The sequence below is a fragment of the Python bivittatus genome, unplaced genomic scaffold (genome assembly GCF_059951505.1).
Source record: "Python bivittatus isolate LINGU-HERP-01145 unplaced genomic scaffold, Pbiv_v1 ctg000580_np1212, whole genome shotgun sequence".
Lineage (NCBI taxonomy): Eukaryota > Metazoa > Chordata > Lepidosauria > Squamata > Pythonidae > Python > Python bivittatus.
The window spans coordinates 23,679,673-23,702,887 of NW_028277087.1; the positions used below are offsets into that span (position 1 = coordinate 23,679,673).

General features: G+C 39.1%; 1 protein-coding gene across 8 annotated transcripts in view; it reads left to right on the top strand.

Moving 5' to 3' along the window:
- The window catches only part of CEP170B (centrosomal protein 170B), a 66,481-nt gene that overhangs the window by 17,066 nt on the left and 26,200 nt on the right, over positions 1 to 23,215 (top strand). For 7 of the 8 annotated variants that reach the window (XM_088149772.1, XM_007423945.4, XM_025163932.2 and 4 more), the window contains exons 4-8: positions 1,512 to 1,590; positions 6,444 to 6,502; positions 10,434 to 10,572; positions 20,216 to 20,332; positions 22,591 to 23,067. In XM_088149772.1, coding sequence (XP_088005898.1) covers positions 1,512 to 1,590; positions 6,444 to 6,502; positions 10,434 to 10,572; positions 20,216 to 20,332; positions 22,591 to 23,067 — 871 coding nt within the window. Of the gene's footprint in view, positions 1 to 1,511; positions 1,591 to 1,633; positions 3,399 to 6,443; positions 6,503 to 10,433; positions 10,573 to 20,215; positions 20,333 to 22,590; positions 23,068 to 23,215 lie in introns of those variants that run through there. The other variant, XM_025163934.2, reaches the window with a different exon arrangement.

Below are 23,215 nucleotides of genomic sequence, written 5' to 3' on the forward strand. Positions count from 1 at the left end.
CCTATAGAAACTCCATAGTCTGGCGTCTAAAAACGTTTTGCAAAGCAATTCCATTTACTAAAGAGTAGCAGCTATCTGTCATAGTTGGCTTGTGAAATTGCAGGCTATTTCTTGCTCTAACTATCAAGGAGGATAAAACCACTGATATACACTGGCAGTATACTGTATACTGATATACAGTATAACTGATTGCAAATTTTTCAGCTGCGTGGTTTTTCCAAATACTCCCCCCTCCCTTGCAGTCCTCCCAGATTGTCCGACACCTTTTGCAACATTGATGCCTTTCAATGAATCTTATATCGCTGATAAAAGTTTGGGTGCAGCACTGTGATGGCAAAAAGAAAGGAAACTTCTTAAATTGTAAGGTATTGTGAAAAGAAGGAATCATTATTTTAAGCTGTTGAACTGTTTCAACTATTAAAACAGAGATGGGCAATATTTTAGAGTTCAGGATGATATGCTTGTCTTTGACTGTAATAAAGTTAAGATGGGGACATGAAGAGAGATGCAATAGATGTGACGCAGGATGTGCAGAGATGTGTCACACACGACTGGGGTAAGGAGTTGTCAGGTTTTTTTTAAACCTGTGAGGTAGGAGTCTTTCTGTTCATTTTCTGAACAAAATTAAATCTTTTTTAAGTGGTGTCCACTGCCTGTTTTTATGTGTTTCGTCTCTGAAAAGTGGCAAGGATCATGTCATCAATTTTCAGCGATTATGGGCAGAGAGGGAGACAGCCACAAAAAACACATGTGCCCTGGAGTGTCAGGTGACCTACTTGCAGGAGAAACCTTTAGTAAAATGCAATTCTGTATATGAAGACAGTTATTACTTATCACACCTGTGGGTTTGAGATGTACCATGACATGCAATAGGTACTCCTTGCAATTAATTTGGAGTAAATTTAAGCACTTTCAGTACTTCTGTGATCTAGCGGTTAAGGAAGAGTTGCTTGATCCAACTTCCTTTTCAGCCATGGATTCAGTCAAGTGGCTGTTCCTTTCTGGGACCCTCTTCCCTATCTTCAGTACGTGGATAATCCTAACCAGCCTTTAAGGACTGTTATAAAGATTACTGACGTTATGTGTTTTAAATGCATTTAAAAGTACATGCTAAGTTTATGAAGATGGTTCCTTTGACGTTTTAGAAGGCTTGCTCTTTAGGCCAAAAAATGCAACAAGGGAGCTTTTATGGTTTGGAAAAATACCCTTGTGGTATTGCCTCAGTTGCTCTGTCAAATGCTTTGCATGGCAGAGAAAAAGTGGTTGCGTGTTTTCTTTTCTGAAATGCAGTTGAAGCTGTTTTCAACAGCAGGGAAGGAGAAAGCATCAAGTGGTGGGGAATTAACGGGTATGTGGGAAGGAAAGAGGTACCAGATGATTGGCAGATAGATAGAGATCTGGGCAGAAGATTTCCTAAAGCTAAACAGGGTTTCCTGAATAAACTTCTCCATGTTGACTTCCTTCTCCTCACTTGTTGCTTGAATGATATTTTTTGTCTTTCTCTTCCACAGACCTTTGTGAATGACATACGGATCCCTGACCAGAAGTACATCACACTAAAACTGAATGACGTGATTCGTTTCGGCTATGATATCCTTTTGGGTGCGTTGTAGAGGCAGAAGTGCACATGTCTTCAAGGTCTTCAAGATTTATTATTGTTATTTTAAGAAAAACACTGTCTTATTTCTTATAGAACTGAAATTCAGTAAGTCGGATTATATGAATTGCACTCCCTGCATGAGCTCAAGAAAATATATGCTCTTTTGCTTCTGTCATTTTGAGAGCTAGTTTGGTGTTAAATTAGGACTGGGGAGATCCAGGTGGAAGTCCTCACTCAGCCATGCAATGTGGGCTTTGATCTTGATTGTTTGCTATTTCTTAGTCTAAAGGTTGTTGTGAGGATGGACCTCTGGATTTCCTATATGGTGCAGCAGCAGGTTTGAGTGGTCTCATTCAATGTCAGCGCTCATGCATCATGCTAAGCTACCTATGGCTTATTTTCTGTTAGCATACAGGTAGTCCTCACTTAACCACAGTAATTGGGGCCAGAATTTCCATCACTAAGTGACGTGGTTGCAAAGCATGATGTCATGTGACTGCACCACTTAGTGATGGCAGTCCCTGGTTGCCGTTGTTAGACGAGAACCTCAAGATCGTGACTTCCAACTTCCTGCCAGCTTCCCTGTTGACTTTGCTTGTGGGAAGCTGGTAGGGAAGGTTGCAAATTGCAATCATGTGACTGCAGGGGCACTGCAATGGCCAGAACTCTGAGGACTGGTCATAAGTACTACTAGATCAGCACTCTCGCAAGTTCGAATGGTCACTGAATGAGTGGTCATTAAACGAGGTCCACTTGCATTACAGACAGTCCTCTACTTATGAACTTTCGAGTTATGAACTTTCTCTGATATGAACAAACCTCCAATAACTCCAACAATGAAGGTCCTCAAAGAAAGGTCCTGGAAGTTTATGGTGTGCATGTGTACATACATCTGGATGTGTACGGTTCACCATATACGTACACCTGGAAATTTACAGCAGGCATGCATATGTATGCGGTGCCCTGTAAACCTCCGGGTGTATGTATGTGGTGTGCCATGGTTGGACTTACAAACAAAATGGACTTAACAGCCTCTTGGAATGTAACCTGTTCATAAGTAGAGGACTGTCTGTATATAAATGAAACTCTTACAAGAAAAGCAGCTTATTAATAAAAATGTGTTTCATTGAGCCTTCAACGAAGAAGCTTGTGGAATTCATCTTTGGTCTCTTGCATTTTTTGGGGGGGGGGGATGCTTGGCAGCCTGAAAATGTTTCCTTCATGGGTTCAGTTTTGAGCCTGATGAAACAGCTGGTTCTTATTAGCTTCAATGTGAGAATCTTCGTGTTGAAAGGTTTTGATGGTCCTTCCCTTGGCAGTAACAATATTATGTTTTTGTATGTATGCATACATGTTCCAGATAAGTGCAATTCATAACATCTTACTTGCCATTAGTTATGAAAGGAAGATATGCCCACACACTTAACTCTTTGTGGAAAGATTTGCAAAATGTATCTTGACTTTAAATCAATGCAGCCAATGCTGGTTCTGATGAACAAAGAGTCTGATTTGGACAAAGGAAGTTGCAGATGCAACAGGATCACTGGCATCTTGTGTTTGTAAGTGCCAAGTTTATGAGGTTGGAGACTCTGCCTTCCTACCTCTAGGCTATTCTCTGAAATGTTGTGTCCTCAAAATATAATTCAGATGTTTTTCCACCTGAAAGTTACCGGGAGACCACATTAGTTTATGCTATTAGTGCAGAGGAATATATTGCTGAATGCAGCTGCTAAAAGATGCAAGTTGGTCTGGAAACACAGAAAATGGGCAGATTTACTCCACAGCTGGCATCTGAAGGGTATTTGAAAACATTTTTTTGTCATTACTCTTGAGTTTGTGCAAATTTATTGCTTTTTCTTTCCCATGCCACTTTCTAAAATAAAATTCGCCCTTTGTTCCTTTTTTATATGTTTGCTTGCTTCCAGGTTTAAGATACTTTAAACTGTAAGAGACTAATCCATCTCTTGTTATGTTAGTACTGAGAAGAGATTTGGGATGTGCAGAACATGGCTTATTCTGCCACAGAACAGCTTGATCCCAGGTTAAGTAGCTGTGACACATGCAGTTCCATTCTTACCACAGCTTTCCCATCAGTTTTCTCTCAATAAGCAACCTGGATGCAAAACTCAGGTCAGGGCTTAAATTCTCTTCCCTGTTAGTCAAGCACTGATTTCAACAACATCCAGAATTATGCCATGATCTACACCATTTTTCAGTTTTGAATTTTTATTTTTCTCCTCTTGCTTTGTTGACTTTAGCATTGTGTTCTAGGGGGCAAGCCCAGGCACTGCTGTCATATGCTCTTTTCTTGGCAAGGAACTTTTTTTTCAAGACTAGATTAAAGCATGGTTGACATTTTGGTAGTTCTTGGCAGCAGACATAGGACTGTCTGAAATCGTGTGTGTGTGTCTGCACGCTAGAGAGAAGGGAGAGGGAGAAAAGACTGGAGAATCTTGCTGAAATAGAATCACTAAAAACAAAATCATATGCTTCCACAATCCAGCTCAATTCATTCCTTCCTTTTCTACTGAACTATCAGCATAAAAAAAAAAAAAAACAAGAAAACCACCCCCTTGCCTGTTCCCTTCTCCCTTGGCTCTTTATAGATTACACCATCTTTTACATTCCCTGAGTCAGCAGGGTTCTCATGCAGAAGGGCACACATCTGTCCACTGTAGCCAACAAGCAAATTTCTCCTACTGTGCCAGAATACTGTGCTTGTCCTTGTTCTGTTACTGTTTTTTAAAAAGTAACATGGACAATCTTTTCTTGCCTTTTCTGGCATCCTTAATTTATTCTTTCCTCTTGTTCCCCACCCTGTTGAGAAAATCCAGGCCAACTGTTCTCTGGAACTGTGACATGAGCCTATGCAAATCTTACCATTGTCATGTTTCATTATAGTTATTGTTTGCTTTCTGTGGGGTTGTCCCACATGTTGAGTGTTGGGAATAAAAAAAAAAACCTTGACTAGTCTGCAATTCATACCATGCTTTTAAGATTGCAAACAGATCCAAGTGAGTTATTGCATGTGGCAGTTTGCTATTTTTGCAGTTGGAAGATGAGCAAGTTGTGGCATCTGTTGTCCCTTGATTAGCAGTTGATTTGAGTGATGCAGCTGGCTAAACAGGCATCCCCTTCCTTTCTCACCACTCCATGTGCATTCCTATCAAAGTTTGCTGGAAGAGGATGACCATGCCAGATAGAAGCATACTGGAGATGCAGTAGTTGCATTCCTTTGCTTGAACATAACAAGCCAGTTCAAGTTCCATTTATAGATACAATCCCCAGTTTAAGAATGAGTTCCATTCCCAAGGTCTTCTTTAAGTCAAATTTGTATGTAAGCTGGAACAGCACTATTGTATAATACTGTATAAGTGTATTGTGTAATTAACTCGAATCAATATGTATTTAACTCAAATTTTGCTACAGTAGGCCCTATTCCTAACTATAGATCATCTGTAAATAGAGTGTTCTTAATCTGGGGACTACCTGTATGTAGAATAGTCAAGCTTCAAGACTTCACGTGGTGCTGCTTTATTTGGGTAGCAGTTTCAGTCAAACCCTGGTTTTCTGTCATTTGCTGGAATGAGATTTCCAGATCTCCAAATGCATTCCCACAAGCCTTTGAGCAGGAGCCCTTCTGGAAAATGAACACCAAATTCATTGTAGAATTCTGAACTTTTTGCTGCTTAGATTTTCTTTCTTTCTTTTTTAAGCAAGAGCCGTCATAATGCATTTTTTGAATATCTGTCCATTCTGCCTTTTGACCAATTGGAATTTGCCTTTGGTAGTGCCACCACAAGCATGTGGGTCCTTTCCTGCAGATGCTGCAGTGCTTCTGTGGAGATAGAACCTGATTAACCAGAGACTGATCTTATAGGGAAGATCCATCATCCTAGAAGGGATATTTTAGTTCTTGAACACTGCAGAGTAGAAGACAGAGCCCTTGCCAATAGCTGTCATCAAGCAGAGATTGAATAACGAGATATGCTTTGTGCAGTGCAGACACTGAGCTTATCAGCAGCATTGGCTCCCCAGCTGTGCACCATAGCATGACACTCTTGAAGAATTAAGCCACTATTTTGGGAAGCATCCAACACCCTCCCTGCTTGTTAGAGCAGACAGGTTCCTCGGTGCATTGATATCCCTCCTCTGCTGGCAAATAGTGAGCAATGAAGCAAAGGAGAGAGTAAAGCTGTGCCTGATTTAGCCCATGAAAGAAATTTCAAACGCCCCTGATAGGCACAACAAATCTCAGAAACATCTCCATTGCTTAGAAGGAACACTTCTATCTGTGAACTTCAACTGACTGAGCCAAGGCAAAGATCAAATGTCAAAAAGCCATTTGAATTGGGATCTCTTTTCCCAGGAAATTGTTGCTTTGCAACAGCCTAGAGAAATGGGTATTCTATGAGTGGAGTGATAAAAGGGGAGGGGGTGCTTCAATTTTAATTTAGACCCCCAAAAATCTGTGACCCACTTAATAAAAGTTTGGGAACTGCCATGTTATGATGATGGTGTTGCTTGGGAACAGCATCCTGCAGCTGGGGTCTTCCTGTTGGCGTGCCATCTTAGTTATAAGTCATTGCTGGAGACAAAGAGGTGTGTTGCTTCCAGCTGTCCTCTTTTACTATTCACTTCTGGTAGTCAGTGGGACATGCACTGTTGTGTTTGCAACCTTTCTGGGATGGTTAAGTCTTAAGTTGTAGCTTCTTGCTACTAACTGCTACTGTTAAAAATGACCCCTTCCTAGTGAACAATTCTCCATAAGAGTCCATTAAGTTACGGTTAACGTAAGTCTGAGTTCTCCTGAAGCTGCATTTTTCCTTAATATTTTTTCTACATGCAAACATGTATGTCTTAGAACACATCCAGCACAAGGTACCAGAAGAAGTGCTAAAGGTAAGCGTTTGTGTTCCCTTCTAAGTGGCTGTATGAAGAAAAACAGAAAATATTTAAGCTATGGTTCTTAGGGATGAATTCTGTCTGGAATTTAACTGAGCTGCACCAGTGGTACTATGCTGTTTTATTTTTGCCACCTTTTAGTTAGGTTGTTAAAAAACAAGAGAGGAAAAGAGACAGAGAAAGGAAGAATGTTTAGAATTCTCAGAAGGATTGTAGTCCTGTGTCATTAATAGAGTAGAAGCTCAGTGGGATAGCATAGGTTTTACATATAGAAGCGTTAGATTCAATCCTAAAAGACTTCCTGTTAAATAAGGATCACGCTACAGGAGATAATGGAAAGTGGCTATCACTTTTAGAAAACTTGTAATAAGAGTCTAGGTAGACAAGTAGTCAATTTGGTAAATTCCTGTATTCTCATATTATTTTAGTTTGTTCAAATGTCCAATTTTCACTTTCTAAACTTGCACGTATATAAATTAGAATGCAGTTAGATGCAGAAATCTACACTTTTCCAAATTTTGCAATGCAGCTTACAGTTCAAGAAATGTTTCCCAAAATACATTCTATTCATGTAAATTAAAAAAATGAATGCTTTGCAAATCATTGACATCCTAGCTTATATATATAGTAATTGGAATGGTCTTTTCATGTGTTGGTCCTCAGAAAACATGATATGGAACCAAGCACAATCAGTTTAGGTGTTCTGTTGCTTCATCAGTGTGAAAAGATCTGCTAAAATTCAGATGCAGATTTGTACTACCTCTCCCATACATTTCTACAAAGCTTTCCCATGAGAAATTCCCAACATATTATGCTGAAATAATCTTAGATCAGAGCTAATCCCTCCCAAGACAGTTCTGCCAAGTCCTGAATGATAACTTTATGCTTCCACCTAGCCCTCAGGACAGACTAGTTCACATTTTCAGGCTTTTACTCATAGCCAAGAGTTCTAGAGACTCACTTTATTAAAACAAACCAACTGAAAACATTGAGAAATCTCGGCTCAAACAAAGTAGGGATGTAGGCTATAAGCTTTGTGTTGATTAGCCAACTTTGGGAAAATATGGGATGCATTGCGAGAAAGATGGCATCTTTCATTGCACTAATTCCATGGCTGGTCAGAACATATGAATCATGGGCTTTATAGCAGTGCCGATTGATAACCTTACACGAATTTCAGTGAGAGGCTAATGGGACAGAGTTTTGGCAAAGAACAGCAGTTTAAAATGGACAGAGTGGTTTACTTTCAGCAGTGGATTATATCAACAAGATGCTCTTTACCTTTCTCCAAGTTTGCCTACATTTTCACCAAAACAACGAAAGATTCTTAAAGATTACCTGTTGATTCTGTCTTTGAAAATAAAAATTAAATGAATTCAGCTGCCTTGGTACTGAAATGAACTCAACTGGTGTACCTTGCCTCTTGTTTGTTTTCATCTCTGCTGCATCAAAGTCAAACTTTGCCTGTATGCAAAGATTTGCCTAAAGTAGATTTGCATGTAATTCTACACTGAGATTTAATGTTACGTGCAAGAAAGTAGTTGCCTAAAGGGTAGGTTTGGCCTCCTGTTCCGTGTTTGGCAGCAGAAATAATTCATAATTTAGTTTCATCTTTGTATATTTCTAGCTTGTCTTATTTTCAGTGAGTAATTAGTACTTAGAAGAATCACCTGTCAGTTGCAAAACAAACTAGCTTCAAACCCTAGATAGTTTTTGGCAAGGTAAAAAAACTATTGCTGGCTTTAAACCATAATTTCTATAACAACGCACTAGATGTCCCATTAGCTTCCCTATTGCAAGTTAAAGTTCCTTCAGAGAATCTAATCTTTTTCTCAGGATGCCTGTCTCATTAAGTTCCATCTATCAAGTGGATGCAGGTTATCATTGTGGTCTCCTTCCCTTTTCCAACCTCTCATTGTTGGCAGGTGTTCCTTCTGATTTTTTTTAAATGGGTGTTTGTTAAGATCATTTTGGCATGCTAGTCTTTGTTTAGGTTTCTTTATATAGGTAGTTCTCGAGTTACAACCATTAATTCAGCGACCGTTTGAAGTTATGACAGTGCTGACTGAAGGGACTTATGACTGGTCCTTGAAGTTCCAGACATTGCAGCGCCTCCACGGTCATGTGAACAAAATTTGGGTGCCTGGCAACCAGCTTGCACTTATGACCAGTTGCAGCATCCCACCATCATGTGATCACCATTTGTGCCCTTCCATGCTGGCTTTCCGCAAGCAAAATCAATGAGAAGCTGGCAAGGAAGGTCACAAGTCACTGGGGTAAGTCTCCCCCTGCCTTTCTTTGGACACACACATCGATCCCTCCTTCCCCCCTTCGCTTGGACACAGCCCATGCCCTCTTTCCCCAGCCTCCCTGTGCTTGCAGACACATACACACGCACCCTGCACCCTCTTTCCATGGCCTCCCTGCAATGACACGCACATACTCCATAACCTCTTTCCATGGCCTCCCTGTGATTGCATGTACCCTGCACCCTCTTTCCTCAGCCTCCTTGTGTGCTCAAATATGCACCCCATGCCCTCATTCCCCAGCCTTTCTGAGCTTGTGCCACACCAAGCACCTCCTCCCCGACTTGCCCGTGGCTTGCACCAGGCCTCCCAGGGCCTCCCTCATCCCCCTGTGGCACCCCCGTAGTCCTTACCTGGAACTTCCCGCTTCTTGGGTTACGACGACAACCGGGACTGCCTGGATTGCCGTCACTAAGTGATGTGGTCATGTGATGTGCTTTATGACTGCATTGCTTAGCAATGGCACTCCTGGTCCCAATTGCAGTTGTAACTGGAGGACTACCTATATGAAGAAAAGTAGGAAGCAAATGAAATTGACAAGAGACACATCAGTTTTGGTACTAGACTCTAAACAAAGTCCCTAAACCATTGCAGTTTCATTGCAAATTTACCTTTATCTGAGAAGTGGTCCATTGATACACATGTTTTTTCTGCTGAAGCCAGTGAGCAGGGTAGTCGTTACATCAGAAGCATGATCTCTTTCATCTTCCTGAATCAGGTGTGGTAGGGAGAGAATAGAAGTATTCTGCTTAAAATTAGACACACGAGGAAGAACAGGAACCACTTGTGTATCTTGCTCCTTTTGCTTCAGTATCATTTCAGAAATGACTGTTCAGTGGCCAGAATGATAATTGCTGAAGCTTCCTAATTGAGAGCTTGTTACTTTTCTAAAATACGGATATGTGTGATATAGAGATTAGGATTGGGACCAAGGCTCTGGAAGAACAGGAGATGTAACATTTCTTTTAGTTATTTTCCTGACATGAATTCCTCTCCTCCTCCGCCTTACAGAGTAAGTTTTGTTTGTGGTTTATCTCAGGAAAACAGGTCAGCTCATCTGTCTCTAGTAATGAGGTCTCACCTGATTTGGCCCTTGGAGGACCTACAAAGGCCACCACAGAATGTCCAACCACAGTTCTTCTTACAGCTTGTGCAGGTTTTTAAATTTCCTGGTGGCGGAGAAAGTTTGACAATTATATAGGGCAGCTAGCTGTTTCTTTGTTTGAAGGGGAAGTACCCTTCAGTGTGGCCTGTGATCTATGAAGGGGGGTGTATGTATACATTGTGTGTGTGTGTGTAGGTGTCTGAGAAGGTACAGTAGGTCTGTTTTTCTGTAAATGATAAATTATATTAAAAACACAATAGGTTTGTTAAGCTGGCAAAAGTAAAAAAAAAAAAAAGAAAGAAAAGGAGACACTCTGCAATTGATGAGTCCGAATTTCAGCCTTTTCCTGCTGAGCCACAATGGCAAGACCGGAGGGTTTGCCGCTAGTCTGTGAGCTACAGATTGCTTCCCTTGCTCTAGGACTGGGAGGCACTTCAGTTTTGTTATCCTGGGATTCTGTTGGAGTTGCTGCTCATTTCAGAATGTACACACCAAGTTTCTCGCCTTTCCTCTTCAGCATGAGAAATATACCAGTCAACTTCAGATGAGCTTTAAAGGCACAGCAGTGAAAAGAGCAGAGCAGCCGATGGAACATGGTGGAGATATTGAATTGCCCCAAGCCAAGCTGGAAAAAGGAGAGAAGAAAGCAATTACAGGTACAGGTTTAGAAAAACCAGTTAATAAAGAAACGGGGAAGGCCTATCTTCTCGAGAATTCTGATTTTATTTTATGTATTTATTTATTTGATTTATATAGCCATCCGTCTCTCACAAGTGACTCTGGGCAGCTGACAAGGATTAAAACACAGAAAAACCTACCACATATAACCTTCAGCACCCAAGGATAAACAACCCCACTCATTGAAAAAAAAAAACCACATTGATAACAACAGAGCTCATCTACCCACCTGATGCAGCATGACTAGCATTACAGTAGAAGGGAGGACCTTTCTTCCTACTGAAGTTGAAATTAGTGCTAGACGAGGGTTATAACAAAGCTTGTTCTTTATTTTCCAGAGGGAAAGATGGGGTCCGAAGGGTAAAATGATAGATTTTAATAGATTATTAGAAAAAGCATCTTATCATTATGTATGCACTCAGTGTATATGCTATGCTCGTGTGCATATGGATATGAAAAGCAGCTTGGCAATGGGTTCAATAATCTAGTCAAGGAGTAGGGAGTGGATTTGGGATGTTGTATTTATCTTTCTCATCTTAAAATATGCCTAGGCTGCCTTTAGGAGCAAAACTCTTACTGCATTTGTTGAGCAAAGGACTAGATAACCTAAAGGATCCCCTAATATTGTGGTTCTTTGTATTGTGTCTCCTCCCCACGACGTAGTCCCATCTTAACATGTATTGAAAGTCCTTTTCACATTCAAATTACCCAGTTGGACATCAGAAGGCTGTAAACTTAAAGTTGCTTACTTGAAAGTTAACTATCTAAATCAGAAGGATTTTGGAGGAGATTGACTTAAAATGAGAGAGGTTTTTTTCCTATATATATATCATTGTTTCATTTTTAAGCAACTTCAGTATTAATGTATTTAAAGTATTTTATGCCTTTAGGGTGTAAAGTAAGAATCCCTATATCTGTCTTTTACATTTTTTTTTCTTACTTTTTTTCTTCTCTTGCTTGAAGATTGTGTACGTAATGTACTTTTTTTTTTTAGTAGGCAAATGAATAGGTGTTCCCAAAAATATGCAGGCTGGGAAGACTCAGCTTTTTCTTGCAAGTCATATATTAACAGTTCAGATCAGTGTTTCTCAAACTAGGCAACTTTAAGATGTGTGGACCTCAACTCCCAGAATTCCACAGCCAGCCATGCTGGGGAATTCTGGGTGTTGAAGTCCACATATCTTAAAGTTGCCAAGTTTGAGAAACACTGGTTTAGATGATTCCTGGGGTGGGGAATGCAAAATTTCTGATCAACTGTACTTCCACACAGAAATTATAATCAAATTGAACCACATATTGCAACTCCGGGGAGACAATAAAAACAACTTTATTGTAATTTACTTCATTGTTTTCCATCAGTCTATAGTTAGTACTAGGCATTGTTCTTAAAATTATTTTTGGGTTCCATTATAAACCATCTCAGAAAATCTTAATGTTTCAAAGGACAAATTTATTTATTTGTTTTATTATTAAATTTATATGCTGCCCATCTCCCCCAGAGAAATCATCAAATTACTGTGAATCTTTAGGTGAAAAATATTCACCAGAACTATAATACATAATTTTAGTTTGGCAACGAAAATATGCACAAAGCAGTGAGAAAATAACAATATTTTAAGAAATTTAAACAAGAAAAGGAAAACAAAGAAGCCAACACCCTAACTTTTTTTCCCTCAATCTATCATAATTTGCAATATATTCAAATTTTGGAGCCTCACATAGCATTTTCTTCAAGCAAGACGTTTGCATGTGTGTCCATGATCAAGTGTTTGATCATGCTTCTTTATTATTCTTATGCTCTGGTTAAACAGTTCTCCCATATGTGTATGTCTTGCCTGTGAATACCTAGCAATTATGGCAGGCAGCATGCTGCATCATTCAGCCGAACAGTGATTCTTAAACTGTTTGACCCAATTACCTCTTTTCCCACTCTCAATGTCGTTACCCCCCCACCACACAAAAACCCAGACAGTTGTTCTTCACAAGTTGACAGTGGCAATCCCAAAGTGAATCCCCAGCTCACAAGCAATCACAAATTGCTCCATTACCCCCAGGATATGCCCAAATTACCCCCGGTTTAAGAACCACTGCAGTAGAAAGTAGTGAAAGCAGGAAACAACAACTCGGTGGAAGCAGCTGCAATGCGAGTCTGATTCTGCAGTGTAGTTAATTTTACGTTAATTCTTTGGCAGCTGCTTAAGATTATATAGATGCTTCTCCTGTATGATTGGCAGGTTTTAAAGGCTTTTTTTTTTTTTTGTCTGCGCTCAGTCATTGCTGACCCTGCAGTGACTGCTTGGACGAGTCCTTGCAGTTTTCAAGGCAACTGTTTTTCAGAAGTGGTTTGCCAGAGCCTCCTTCCTAGGGCAGAGCCCAGCTGGCGAGCGCAGGAGGCGGGGTTTCCGTTGCTTTGTGCCCTTTTCGGGTGCGCGCGGTTTGCTACACTCAACTGGTAGCTGATCATAGAGTATATTGAGAAAGGTCTTTCATCCAAAGAGGCTTATCTCAAGATCACTTGGAAATGTGGCTGCTAATGTTGTTCATTAGTGATTGGGTTTCCCTTTGATACATTAAAAGTATGTGATGGTGAGGATGAGAAAAACATCTTTCTGCATTTGCTGTCTAAGAGGGTTGTATCACACGGTAGATCACACAAGGAATACCCTTTTGGGGTAAGCAACTTTATGCAGAGCACAGAGAAGGGGTAAGAAATAGAAGAGAATACAGTATGTATAGCTCAGGGCTGAATTATGAAGTCCTTTACATCAACACCAGTGACTGTACTACTTCATGCGTCTCCACTACATTCATTCACCCCTTCCTACATTGCCATTTGATCTTTAAACTTTAACCTTTCTCTTTTTCAGGATCTCATCAATCCCATCCAGCCATGACTTTTTCAGCCTTCCCACATCCCTCAACCCATTCCTTCTTCCTTCATATTGGTTTTGTAATTTGATCCTCATTCATTCTCCCCATATGACCAAAAGACCTCAATGTGCTTATTTTGTATTAGTTATTGAATTTTGTATTCAATCCACATCATTCCGCATCCATTTATTCCTGATCCTGTGTCTCTACCTCACACTCTTCTTAGTAATTCATTCCCACTGCACTCAGCTGTTACATTTTTCTTGACATACCCTGCACGTTTGTGTAACAGAATGGACAGAAGTCCTCTTTTACACAATTGCAACTTGTTTTTTTAGACAAATATTCATTCCTCATGGCAGACCACATTCTACCCATTACTTTTCATCCAAGATCTGTACATCTTAAATTTTCTTTATTCATTTTCAATCTTCAATAAGTATTCTACCAATGTGTATACATTTATCTACTTTACCTATTTTTTGTTCTCTGTTATAACTTGCAACTCTTTGCTTTATTTTTCTTGAAAACACAAATCTTTGGTAATTAATTTTCAGATCCATAGTCCTTGTTGCATGATATTTAAGATACAAATCATTTGGATTCTCATCCATCAAACCTCTAATGTCACCACAGGCATTCCTTGTCCATTTATCCATAAATACATTAAAATTACCAAGGGACATTATACATCCCTGTCATACCCCTTGATTAAGATTAAACCATTCACTAAACATTCAATTTTTCTGACAGAATCATAGAGGTCTGACATAAAAGGAATGTCAGAGGTCATCTAGCCCAAAACTCTGCTCAACACAGGATCCACCACAGCATTTGTGACAGGACATGCTTTACTTCCATCTTATAGTATTCTTAATGCATTCAGTTTCCAATCTTCACTTCCATGTTCATATAGAACATTGGATAAATCAAACTTACTCACTTTATTATACACTCAATAAATGTACAATAAAGTGCTTTTCTCACATTCATACATCCAGAAGAGCAATAATCTGGTCTTCAAACCATGCTACACCGTACTTCCCAAATTTTGCTCATTAACATTTTGAGAAATTAATGTCCCTGTGGTTTTTGCCCTCACTCTTGCTACTTTCTCTTTATCTAAAGGAACCATAACATAATTATTCCAAATTTTATGCACATATGCAGCCTTCACAACATGTTGAAACAGATCACACAGCCAGTCCATAAACAAATCACATCCTTATGTTAATATTTCTCTAGTTACATCATGTTACATGCAGGCTTACAGTTTTTCATTATTTTAACATAATTTATTCCCATAATTTATTCCTTGGACACTAACATTTACAGCAATTGTTTCAATTCCATTTTTGACATATCACTGTCATTCCCATAAATATCTCTAAAATACTCCTTTAGCACTCTCTCATGAAAAATAATTTCATCACTTTTCTTTGTACTCCCATTCATACTACAGGATGTTCTTCACTTACTTCCAAAATAATTATTTTATTACATTTTCTTTTCCTCTTTTCCTCTTAACTGTTCTTTGCTATCTTTCACTATACTCTGTGTAACTATCTTTTTCTTTATAAATATATTATACAGCATTTTTCTCTTTTTGTTGAGCATTCATTCTCTTACATACAATTTTCCCTCATCCACAGTCTCTTTCACTTCATCTTTTTACCAAGCATCATCTTCATGCTTCACAGTAGTGTAACTCTACATACTTCTATAGTGCTTTGTAACATAATCCTTTTTACCTTGTCCCAAGCAGCTACATTCTCTTTCTTTATATCCATTTCTAGCTGTGATTGATTCCTGGAATGGCAATGGAAGGGATTGTGCCAGATGAAGGGCACAATTGTCTCAGTTGGTGGTAGCACCTGGCTGACTTAGTCTAACTTGGAAGCCAAACAGTGTTGGGCCTGGTCAGTACTTGGATGGGAGACCAGGGTAATAGGGAAGTTGCCAATCACCCAGGAAGGTGGCAGTGGCAAACCAGTTCTGTTTTGTATTTAAGAAAGCTTCCTTAAATACATGTCCCTGAAATCACTAGGCTCAACTTGAAGGACTCTTTACCTTTTAAGAGCACAATTGTAACTGGAGTCTGCAATACCACAGATATTGAATATTCTTTGTTTGTTACAACAAAATTATGAAACCAGGCCTAGCCAGCCCAAGTCTTGATGCTGTCTGTCACATATCACTGCTCCCTTTTGTGGCTGAGGCAGACCCCAAGCTTTCAGAGAGTGCAATAGCTCATAAATTACATAAATTAGCTCATAATTTAGAATTGCACATCAGATTATACATTTATTATAGTGTTTTTAATTAAGAAATGTTTGTATTTTTTATTCTTCCTTTGGTCTATTTTGTTTTATATAATGATTTTAGGTGCATTGGATTTCCTGTTCAAAGAAAAAACCAAAACAGCAGAGTAGATCTAACCTTAAATGGAAAGGCTTATCTTTTGGACTTTAAAACTTAAAAACAGAACATTGCCCCCTTATTTTCAGCAATTTGGTCTGTTACATTTGTGTCAGCTGGAAATAGGAAATACTAATCAATGTGGTCAAAACTAGAAAGAAGTAATACAGATTTTTTAAATCTGTTTCAAACTATGACATTCAAGTACAAAGGATGTTTCTTCCTTTCTCCTTTCTTTCTTTCCTTTCATAGGAGGCACTTTCCTCCTATGGCTCCATATAAAACTCTTTTCTTAAGCTAGCTGGATTAAACTGAAAACATATGCATTAAGATTTTGAATTCAGTGGAAATAGACTGATACGCTGGAGTGAATGAAGATGGATGAGATACCAACTGAAAGCTGCCTCTGGGAGTGCTGTCCTTTTTTAATATATAGCTCTTCTTCCTTAGATTTGATTAGACAGTATTTTTAGTACAACTGCATTCTCTGGAGTGAGCTGGCATTGTGTTCTTTCTAATCTTCCATTTCATAGTCATTGACATTTTAGCAGATATGGATGAGTGTTGCTGTCTTTAAGCATTCCTAAATTAACATGCTTCCTACTCTCCTTCCTTTAGTTCCAGCTGTAGATTGATTATGTTTTTTCTCCTTTGTTCTTTCTTTTTGATCGCTGCCATTATTGCATGTCCTGGGGATTTCCAACTTCAGCACCAGAGCCTAGTGCAGAGTCTCCAGGTGATGTAAATATAGGCTGTTCTCTCTGCTTTCTGGATTCTTCTTGAAGGAAGCAATTTATAATTGCTAATACAGTATATGTCCAATAGAGTATTTTAGTTGAAGCTTATTGACTACATCAGGAAGCAGCAACCATTTCATGCAAAATAGGGAATGAAACACTGATTTAACCAAAGGTAGGGTGAAAATGTCTTCAAAAATGTCTTCTTTCTTGGCAGCTGTACAGATTGCCATGGCTTTCTTCTGGGATGTTTTTTGGACTTCCCTCTCCTTAAAAAATTGTTTAAACATCTGTCTGAAAATGCTCAGCATTGTAGATACTGTAGGTTGGCCCTCTCTAGAGTGGGGATTCTACATGCTTGGTGCCAAAATGGAAGAACATTTATTTCTGGTGCTTTCACTTTTTTATGACATTATTTGTATTGCCTGTTGTAAAACAGTGGTGGCCTGTTGCTGGATATTCAGTTCCTGGTATTTCTACTTTGTAATAACCTCAGAGAATTGGGATAAGAAATATTTCTGCTTAAAGAGTTGCTAGTACCTCAAGTAAACAGTACTGGGTTTGATGAAGTAGAGATCTGTCTTGATATAAAGGCCTTCATATATTTGTTCATTAATGTACACCGAAGCCACAGCTTTGTGGCTGTGGATGTCTGCAGCCCTGAGAACAGAGAGGGTCCTAGTTAGACAGCTAGAAATGTGCCTGGAAGCCGTCTTCCCCCCCAGGCTACGGACATGCACAGAATAGTTTTGGATAATTATTGTCACCACCTCCAAGAGACAAAGCAGGCTTTCTTTCAGACTGCCATTCAGTCTCAGGTCAAGACTCCTCTCCACCTTTTTCTCCTCCTTTCATTCTCTGTTAGCACCATCAACCACTGAATCAGGAAATAATTTGTCTCCCTGATCATCTCCTTCAGTTGAGGACTTTCTGCCTATCCTAGGTTTGTTAACACCATTTGTTGTTTGTTGTTGTTTAGTGTAAGGACATAAGCATACCCAAGGCTCACTTTAGTCCAGCATTTTGTTTCCCACAGTGATCAACCGGATACTTCTCGGGGTGTGTACGTGTGCACACTTCTGTGTATTTCTCTCTCTCCCTCTCTCTGTGATGGAATAGACAGTGTTTAGGAACTTCTGTAGCACATTGCTTGTACTCCAAACTGAGTAAGAAATGTGTATTAAATACCCTGTTCTGAGAACCTGTGTTTATTGTTTCTCCCTATTGTTCCATTTAATTCCATATTGACCTTTATTACCCCAATATTTTGAATAGACTACGGCTTCAAGAGCCAATCTGTAAAGAGGACACATGCCTATTGGTTGCTTTCACTTGATCACCCTGTCATCAATACAGGTAGTCCTCATTTAACAACCCTAACTGGGAGCAGCAACTCTGTTGCTAAGCGACACAGTTGTTCAGTGAAATGTCATACGACCGCTCTGCTTAGTGACAGTAGTTCTGGCAATCCCAGCTGCTGCCGTTGAGCGAATCCCATGCGGTTGTTACGTGAGGACTCACCCTGATCCAAGCCACTCTTGGAAGAAGGCGGGACTGCCTCCACTTCAGCTTCCCCCATCCAACTAACTCCCTCCCATCTCTGACCTTTTGGCCGCCTGCCTACCTGCTGCCACCAGCTGCCCCCACTGCCCGGCACTGCCTGCCACTTCATCTGCCTCACCATGCACCGCTACTGGCTGGGGCCTCCTTTTGCATGCCAGCATGTGAGAGAAGGACCCAGCTGGTAATGGCACATGGTGTGGCTCTCACCCGCCGGCCTGCGGGATGTTTCTATGGTGCCTCCCCCATGCAGGGCTGGGATGGTGAGCCAAGTGGAGGAGAGGCAGGCAAAGACAATGTCAAAGGTTGGCGGGGGGGCGGCAGCAGGGGGTGGTTGTAAATGCAGGTGGGCCTGCATTTTTTCACATGACTCTGGAGGTGCTACAATGGCTGGAACTTCGAGGACCAGTCGTAAGCCCCTTTGTTCAGCGCCATCATAATTTCAAACCATTGCTGAATGAATGGACTTACAACTGGTTCTTCAACAAATACTTCGACAAATCACAGAGTATGGCAATTTTTTTTGTTATGGTTAACCTTTTGGCCTTAGGATATAGTCCCAAGACATATGACGTAGCAACCTAAGCACAGCTAGACTATGTTCCTGGGTGAAGAATGCCTACGAACCTAACATACACTGCCTCTGTCCATGTTATGGAAGGAAGGTGGTAAATAACTGGAACACAAGAGTTGGCAAATAGTTTGCATGGATGAAAGCATTTGAATTTTGAAAGCATATTGTGGGTTTCTTACAAGAAGATTGCCATGGTGAGCATAGTTAAAGCACCCATTTAGCAGAAGGCAAACTGGTAAGTGTGCTTTCCATCACACCCCCTAGGTCCCTGGAATGATCTGTACCACCCACATTACTTTATCTTTGTTCTGAGTAGATGCGCACACTTCTAAGCAAATTGTTGTCAACCTGACAGACAGTCTGTCATGTTGTTGTCAAGTTGTCCATCCATGATGTAACAAATGTAAATTCTGCATTAGAAAGATGGGTCTGAAGCACTGCAATGGCAAAATCATATGAGGAGATGTGATAGAAATTGGAGGATAGGAGCTGCCTACTTCTCTGTTGCTGCTATTCTGTCAAAAACCACATCATATTAACTTCATACTGCAAAGAAATAGTGATACTTGAGTTAAAAATGATTTTAAGGAAAAAAGGATATTGCTTAAATTTTTAGTTGTAAAATGTAGATATCATGTTTTTTAGTTGTGGACTTGAATACAATGTTGGACAAATATTTATGACCAAATTGAAGGTACTGTAATGCTAAACACGTGATAGACATGGACCTGCTTTTCCTCTGATTCCAAAAGAGTTAGTAAAGCCAGAAGAGCCTTGACAAAATGACTTTATGTATTTTCTTGTCAGCAGTAGCCAATTATATAGAGGAGAAACACATAATATCATGATGACTTCTGAACAGAGAGTAGACTGTAAGAGTATTTCAAATACTAAAACTGCCTACAATATCTAAAACTTAAGTTGTTGCATGACTGCACATTTGCCACTTCATAGGAATGTCATGCAGACTCTTAGGAAAAGGCACAGGTTTGTTTCAATGGCAAATTTTTATTTAGATCATGGATCACAGATCTGTTTTGATAACATCTGTTGCTTCCTAAGCACTTTATATTGGACGAATAGAATAAAGGACCTCCTTGTCCCTTTTATTGTAATTTGCATTGAGGCCTGATGCAGATGTTATATTGGCTTATTCTTAATTATGCCAAAATGATTACAAGCCAACCTTTAGATTGTGCCACTGCTGCCTTTCTGTAAACTCCCTTCCTTAAGTATAGCTGCACTGGGTGTAACTGTGGTTAAATCTATCCAGGTAGTTCAAACAACTCTGATTCGAAACCAAAGTTTGAAGTTATTGAAAAAAATATCAGTGCAGAAGCTTTTATCTGCAGAAAGAAGTGAATGGTTAACTTATTTTTTAAAAAGTGTTGACATTTTGTTTTTAATTAAACCACAAACTTCCCCCTATTTATGTTTCTTGCCTACTTTTTTTGTCCCCAGAGGTGACAACTACTTACCGCACACCACTCTATGGCCAGCCATCATGGTGGGGAGAGGATGATGCCAACAATAAGCTGGATTCAACAGATGACAGAAGGCCAGAAGAACAATATTCAGGTCAGTTTAGCTCGGTTCCCACTTAGCAACAAAGTCATGTCTATCATAAAGAAGCTATGGGTTCTGACTTTAAGGTTAAGCCCTTTCATACTTAGTATCTCTATCTTGCCCTTGCTTATTGGGTCTTCTATATGAAGGATGGGTCTTTTTCATTTTTCTGGAACTCAGGATCAGCTGGGTATGCAGAAACCTCTCTTTACAGCCTTTCAGAAGAGCCCCTAAGGAACATTTTTTCATAGTAGTTTCTCCTCATAGTTTTCTAGGTCTGCTTGATGGAGTTTGATATCATGTGATTCACTTTAATAAGTTATTAAATTGTGAATTGCTGATGTTTTATGGATATTGAACTTAATTGAGAAAGGTTTTTGTCTTGCTGAGAAATAAAAGACTTTTAGAGTTAGAAGTACATGACCTGAGATTTGGGTGGCACGGATACTTGTGGTACGATAAAGTAAAGGTTAATGTATATTTTAAAAATCATTACATTAGTCGTACCATATTGAGAATATGGAATAGATACAAACCCAGGTTGTGCCCGAAAACACCTTTATGGTTCTCAGCATAAGAAGCATTTTATAATCTAGAAATAATAGGCAGAGGTAAATGGTTAAAGTATCGTGAGATACTAGAATTTTATCAAGGGGAATATAAAATAAAATCAAGAGAAAAACTGATGACAGAGGGATGTAGTTGTCAGTGGGTTTTTTTATTTACAGTTATCAGAAAGTTTTAAAGTAGACAATAAATTCATGTATTGAACGATGTAAAACAGAATTTGAAACAGAATTGTGTACAAATGATAAACGTGGTTGCTAAAATATATAAACTTTTATTGAAATTTTAAATAGAAGAAGAACAGGTCAAAGAATGTATGATAAAATGGGCTAAAAACTTTGGTTATAATAAACAAATTGAACAATGGGAAAATATGTGCTTGAAAGGATAGAAATTCACACTATGTTATACAGTAGCTTAAGAAGAATTTTATAAAATGATGTATTGTTGGTATATGACACCAGAAAAATTATCCAGAATGTATAAAGGTACTTCAAATTTATGTTGGAAATGTGAACAACAAGAAGGGTCATTTTATCATGCTTGGTGGATGTGTAAAAAAGCTAGAATATTTGGGGCTCAAATACATACAGTGATTCAGAAGATTTTAAAGATTAACATTCAGTTGAAACCAGAACTTTTCCTCCTGGGACTGATGGATAAACAGTTAGAAAAGAGCCATGGAACACTGTTTTCATATATGATGATTGCAGTGAGATTATTATATGTACAAAGGTAGAAAGATTTGGCAATACTTACAATGGAGAAATGGTTGGTGAAGATGACAGAACTTGCTGAAATGGCTAAATTGTTTGATTAGAGAAAAGATAATATCTACATCTATGGTGACTGGAAACCCCTAATGGACTTTTTGCGTAAAAACAGAAACAAATGAACTTATGATTTATGGTTTTGATGATTAGACAGGATAGATTATAGAAAGAAGAGAGTCATGAAGTAACTTTAGAGAGAGAGTTTAAAATATAATTGTACTTATAACTGCTGTGATGAAGATCAGAAGCCACTTCTTTATATCTTTATATCTTTTTTCTTCTATTTTTCTTCTCCTTTTTTTCTTTCTGCACCTTTAGTTTTTTCTTTTTTTCTCTCCTTTTTTCTTTCTTCTTTTTCATTCTATTTTAGTTTGTATTAGTTCTTATTGTTGTTAAAACTTTCAATAAAAATTATAAATGAGAGGTTTTTGTCTTGTGATTGTCCATAATTAGACATAAATAAATAAGAATATTTGATTTATCCCCCTCTTTATTTTTTTGTCAATTCAAGGCAGTGTACATACCTAATGCTCCTACCTCCTATTTTGCCTACAACAACTCTTTGAGGTAGGTTTGGTTTTGCTGAGAGAGAGTGACTGGCTCAAATTCACCCAGCCAGCTTTCATTCTGAGGGCGGGGCTAGAACTTGCAGACTTTTGGTTTCTAGCTCAGCACCTTAGTCACTATGCTCTCTTAATAATATTAATCTTCTTTAAAGTTTGTGTCTACATGAGTAGACCATTGTGCTCAGGGAACAGCTTGCAAAATTAAAATTACAGCACAGAAAACTCAGAATCAATGCTCTAATATTACATTAAAAAATGAAAGGAAGAGTTTTGTGCAATGTCAACAATGCAGCTGCTATGCCTTTCCCAGCTCTATGCTGTTTTCTTCATTCACCTTCGCAGTTTTTTTTCTTTTACCCTATAGAAAGAGCAAAAGACTTAGTCCAACATGAAGAAGAAATCAATGGTAACATCACTGGCTACAGAGATTCCCAGGGCGATTCTGTCTATGCATTCCGAAGGGAACCTAGCTACTTTGAAATTCCAACAAAAGAATTCCATCAGCCAATAAAATCTCCAGAGGTGCAAGTCCATGAGATACCCACCAAAGATGTTGATGTGGCAGTACTACCTGTTGTGCAAAGCCATGCTTCTTTTACCATTGAGTTTGATGATTGCACCCCAGGTAAAATGAAGATAAAAGACCACGTCACCAAATTTTCACTCAGGCAGAGACGGAACCTCAGCAAGGAGGCTGGCCATGTGGAGATTATCTCTGCGGAGAGTAAAGTGGCTGATTGGCTGGTGCATAATGATCCAAGTCTCATTAGAAGGCAGTCTCCCGGAGATGATGTATACAGTACCAAAAGTGACCTCCCTGTTCATGTGAAGACTCTGAAAGGTAAACACCTACACTAAATGAATTGATAGCTGTGCTTTGAGACTTTTGTTTGCTACATGTAAAAAAAAATAAAATCAGAGACATTTGTTTGCTACATGTAAAAAAAAAAACACCTCATTCCCCTTCTGAGAAGGGTTGAGCTAGCATA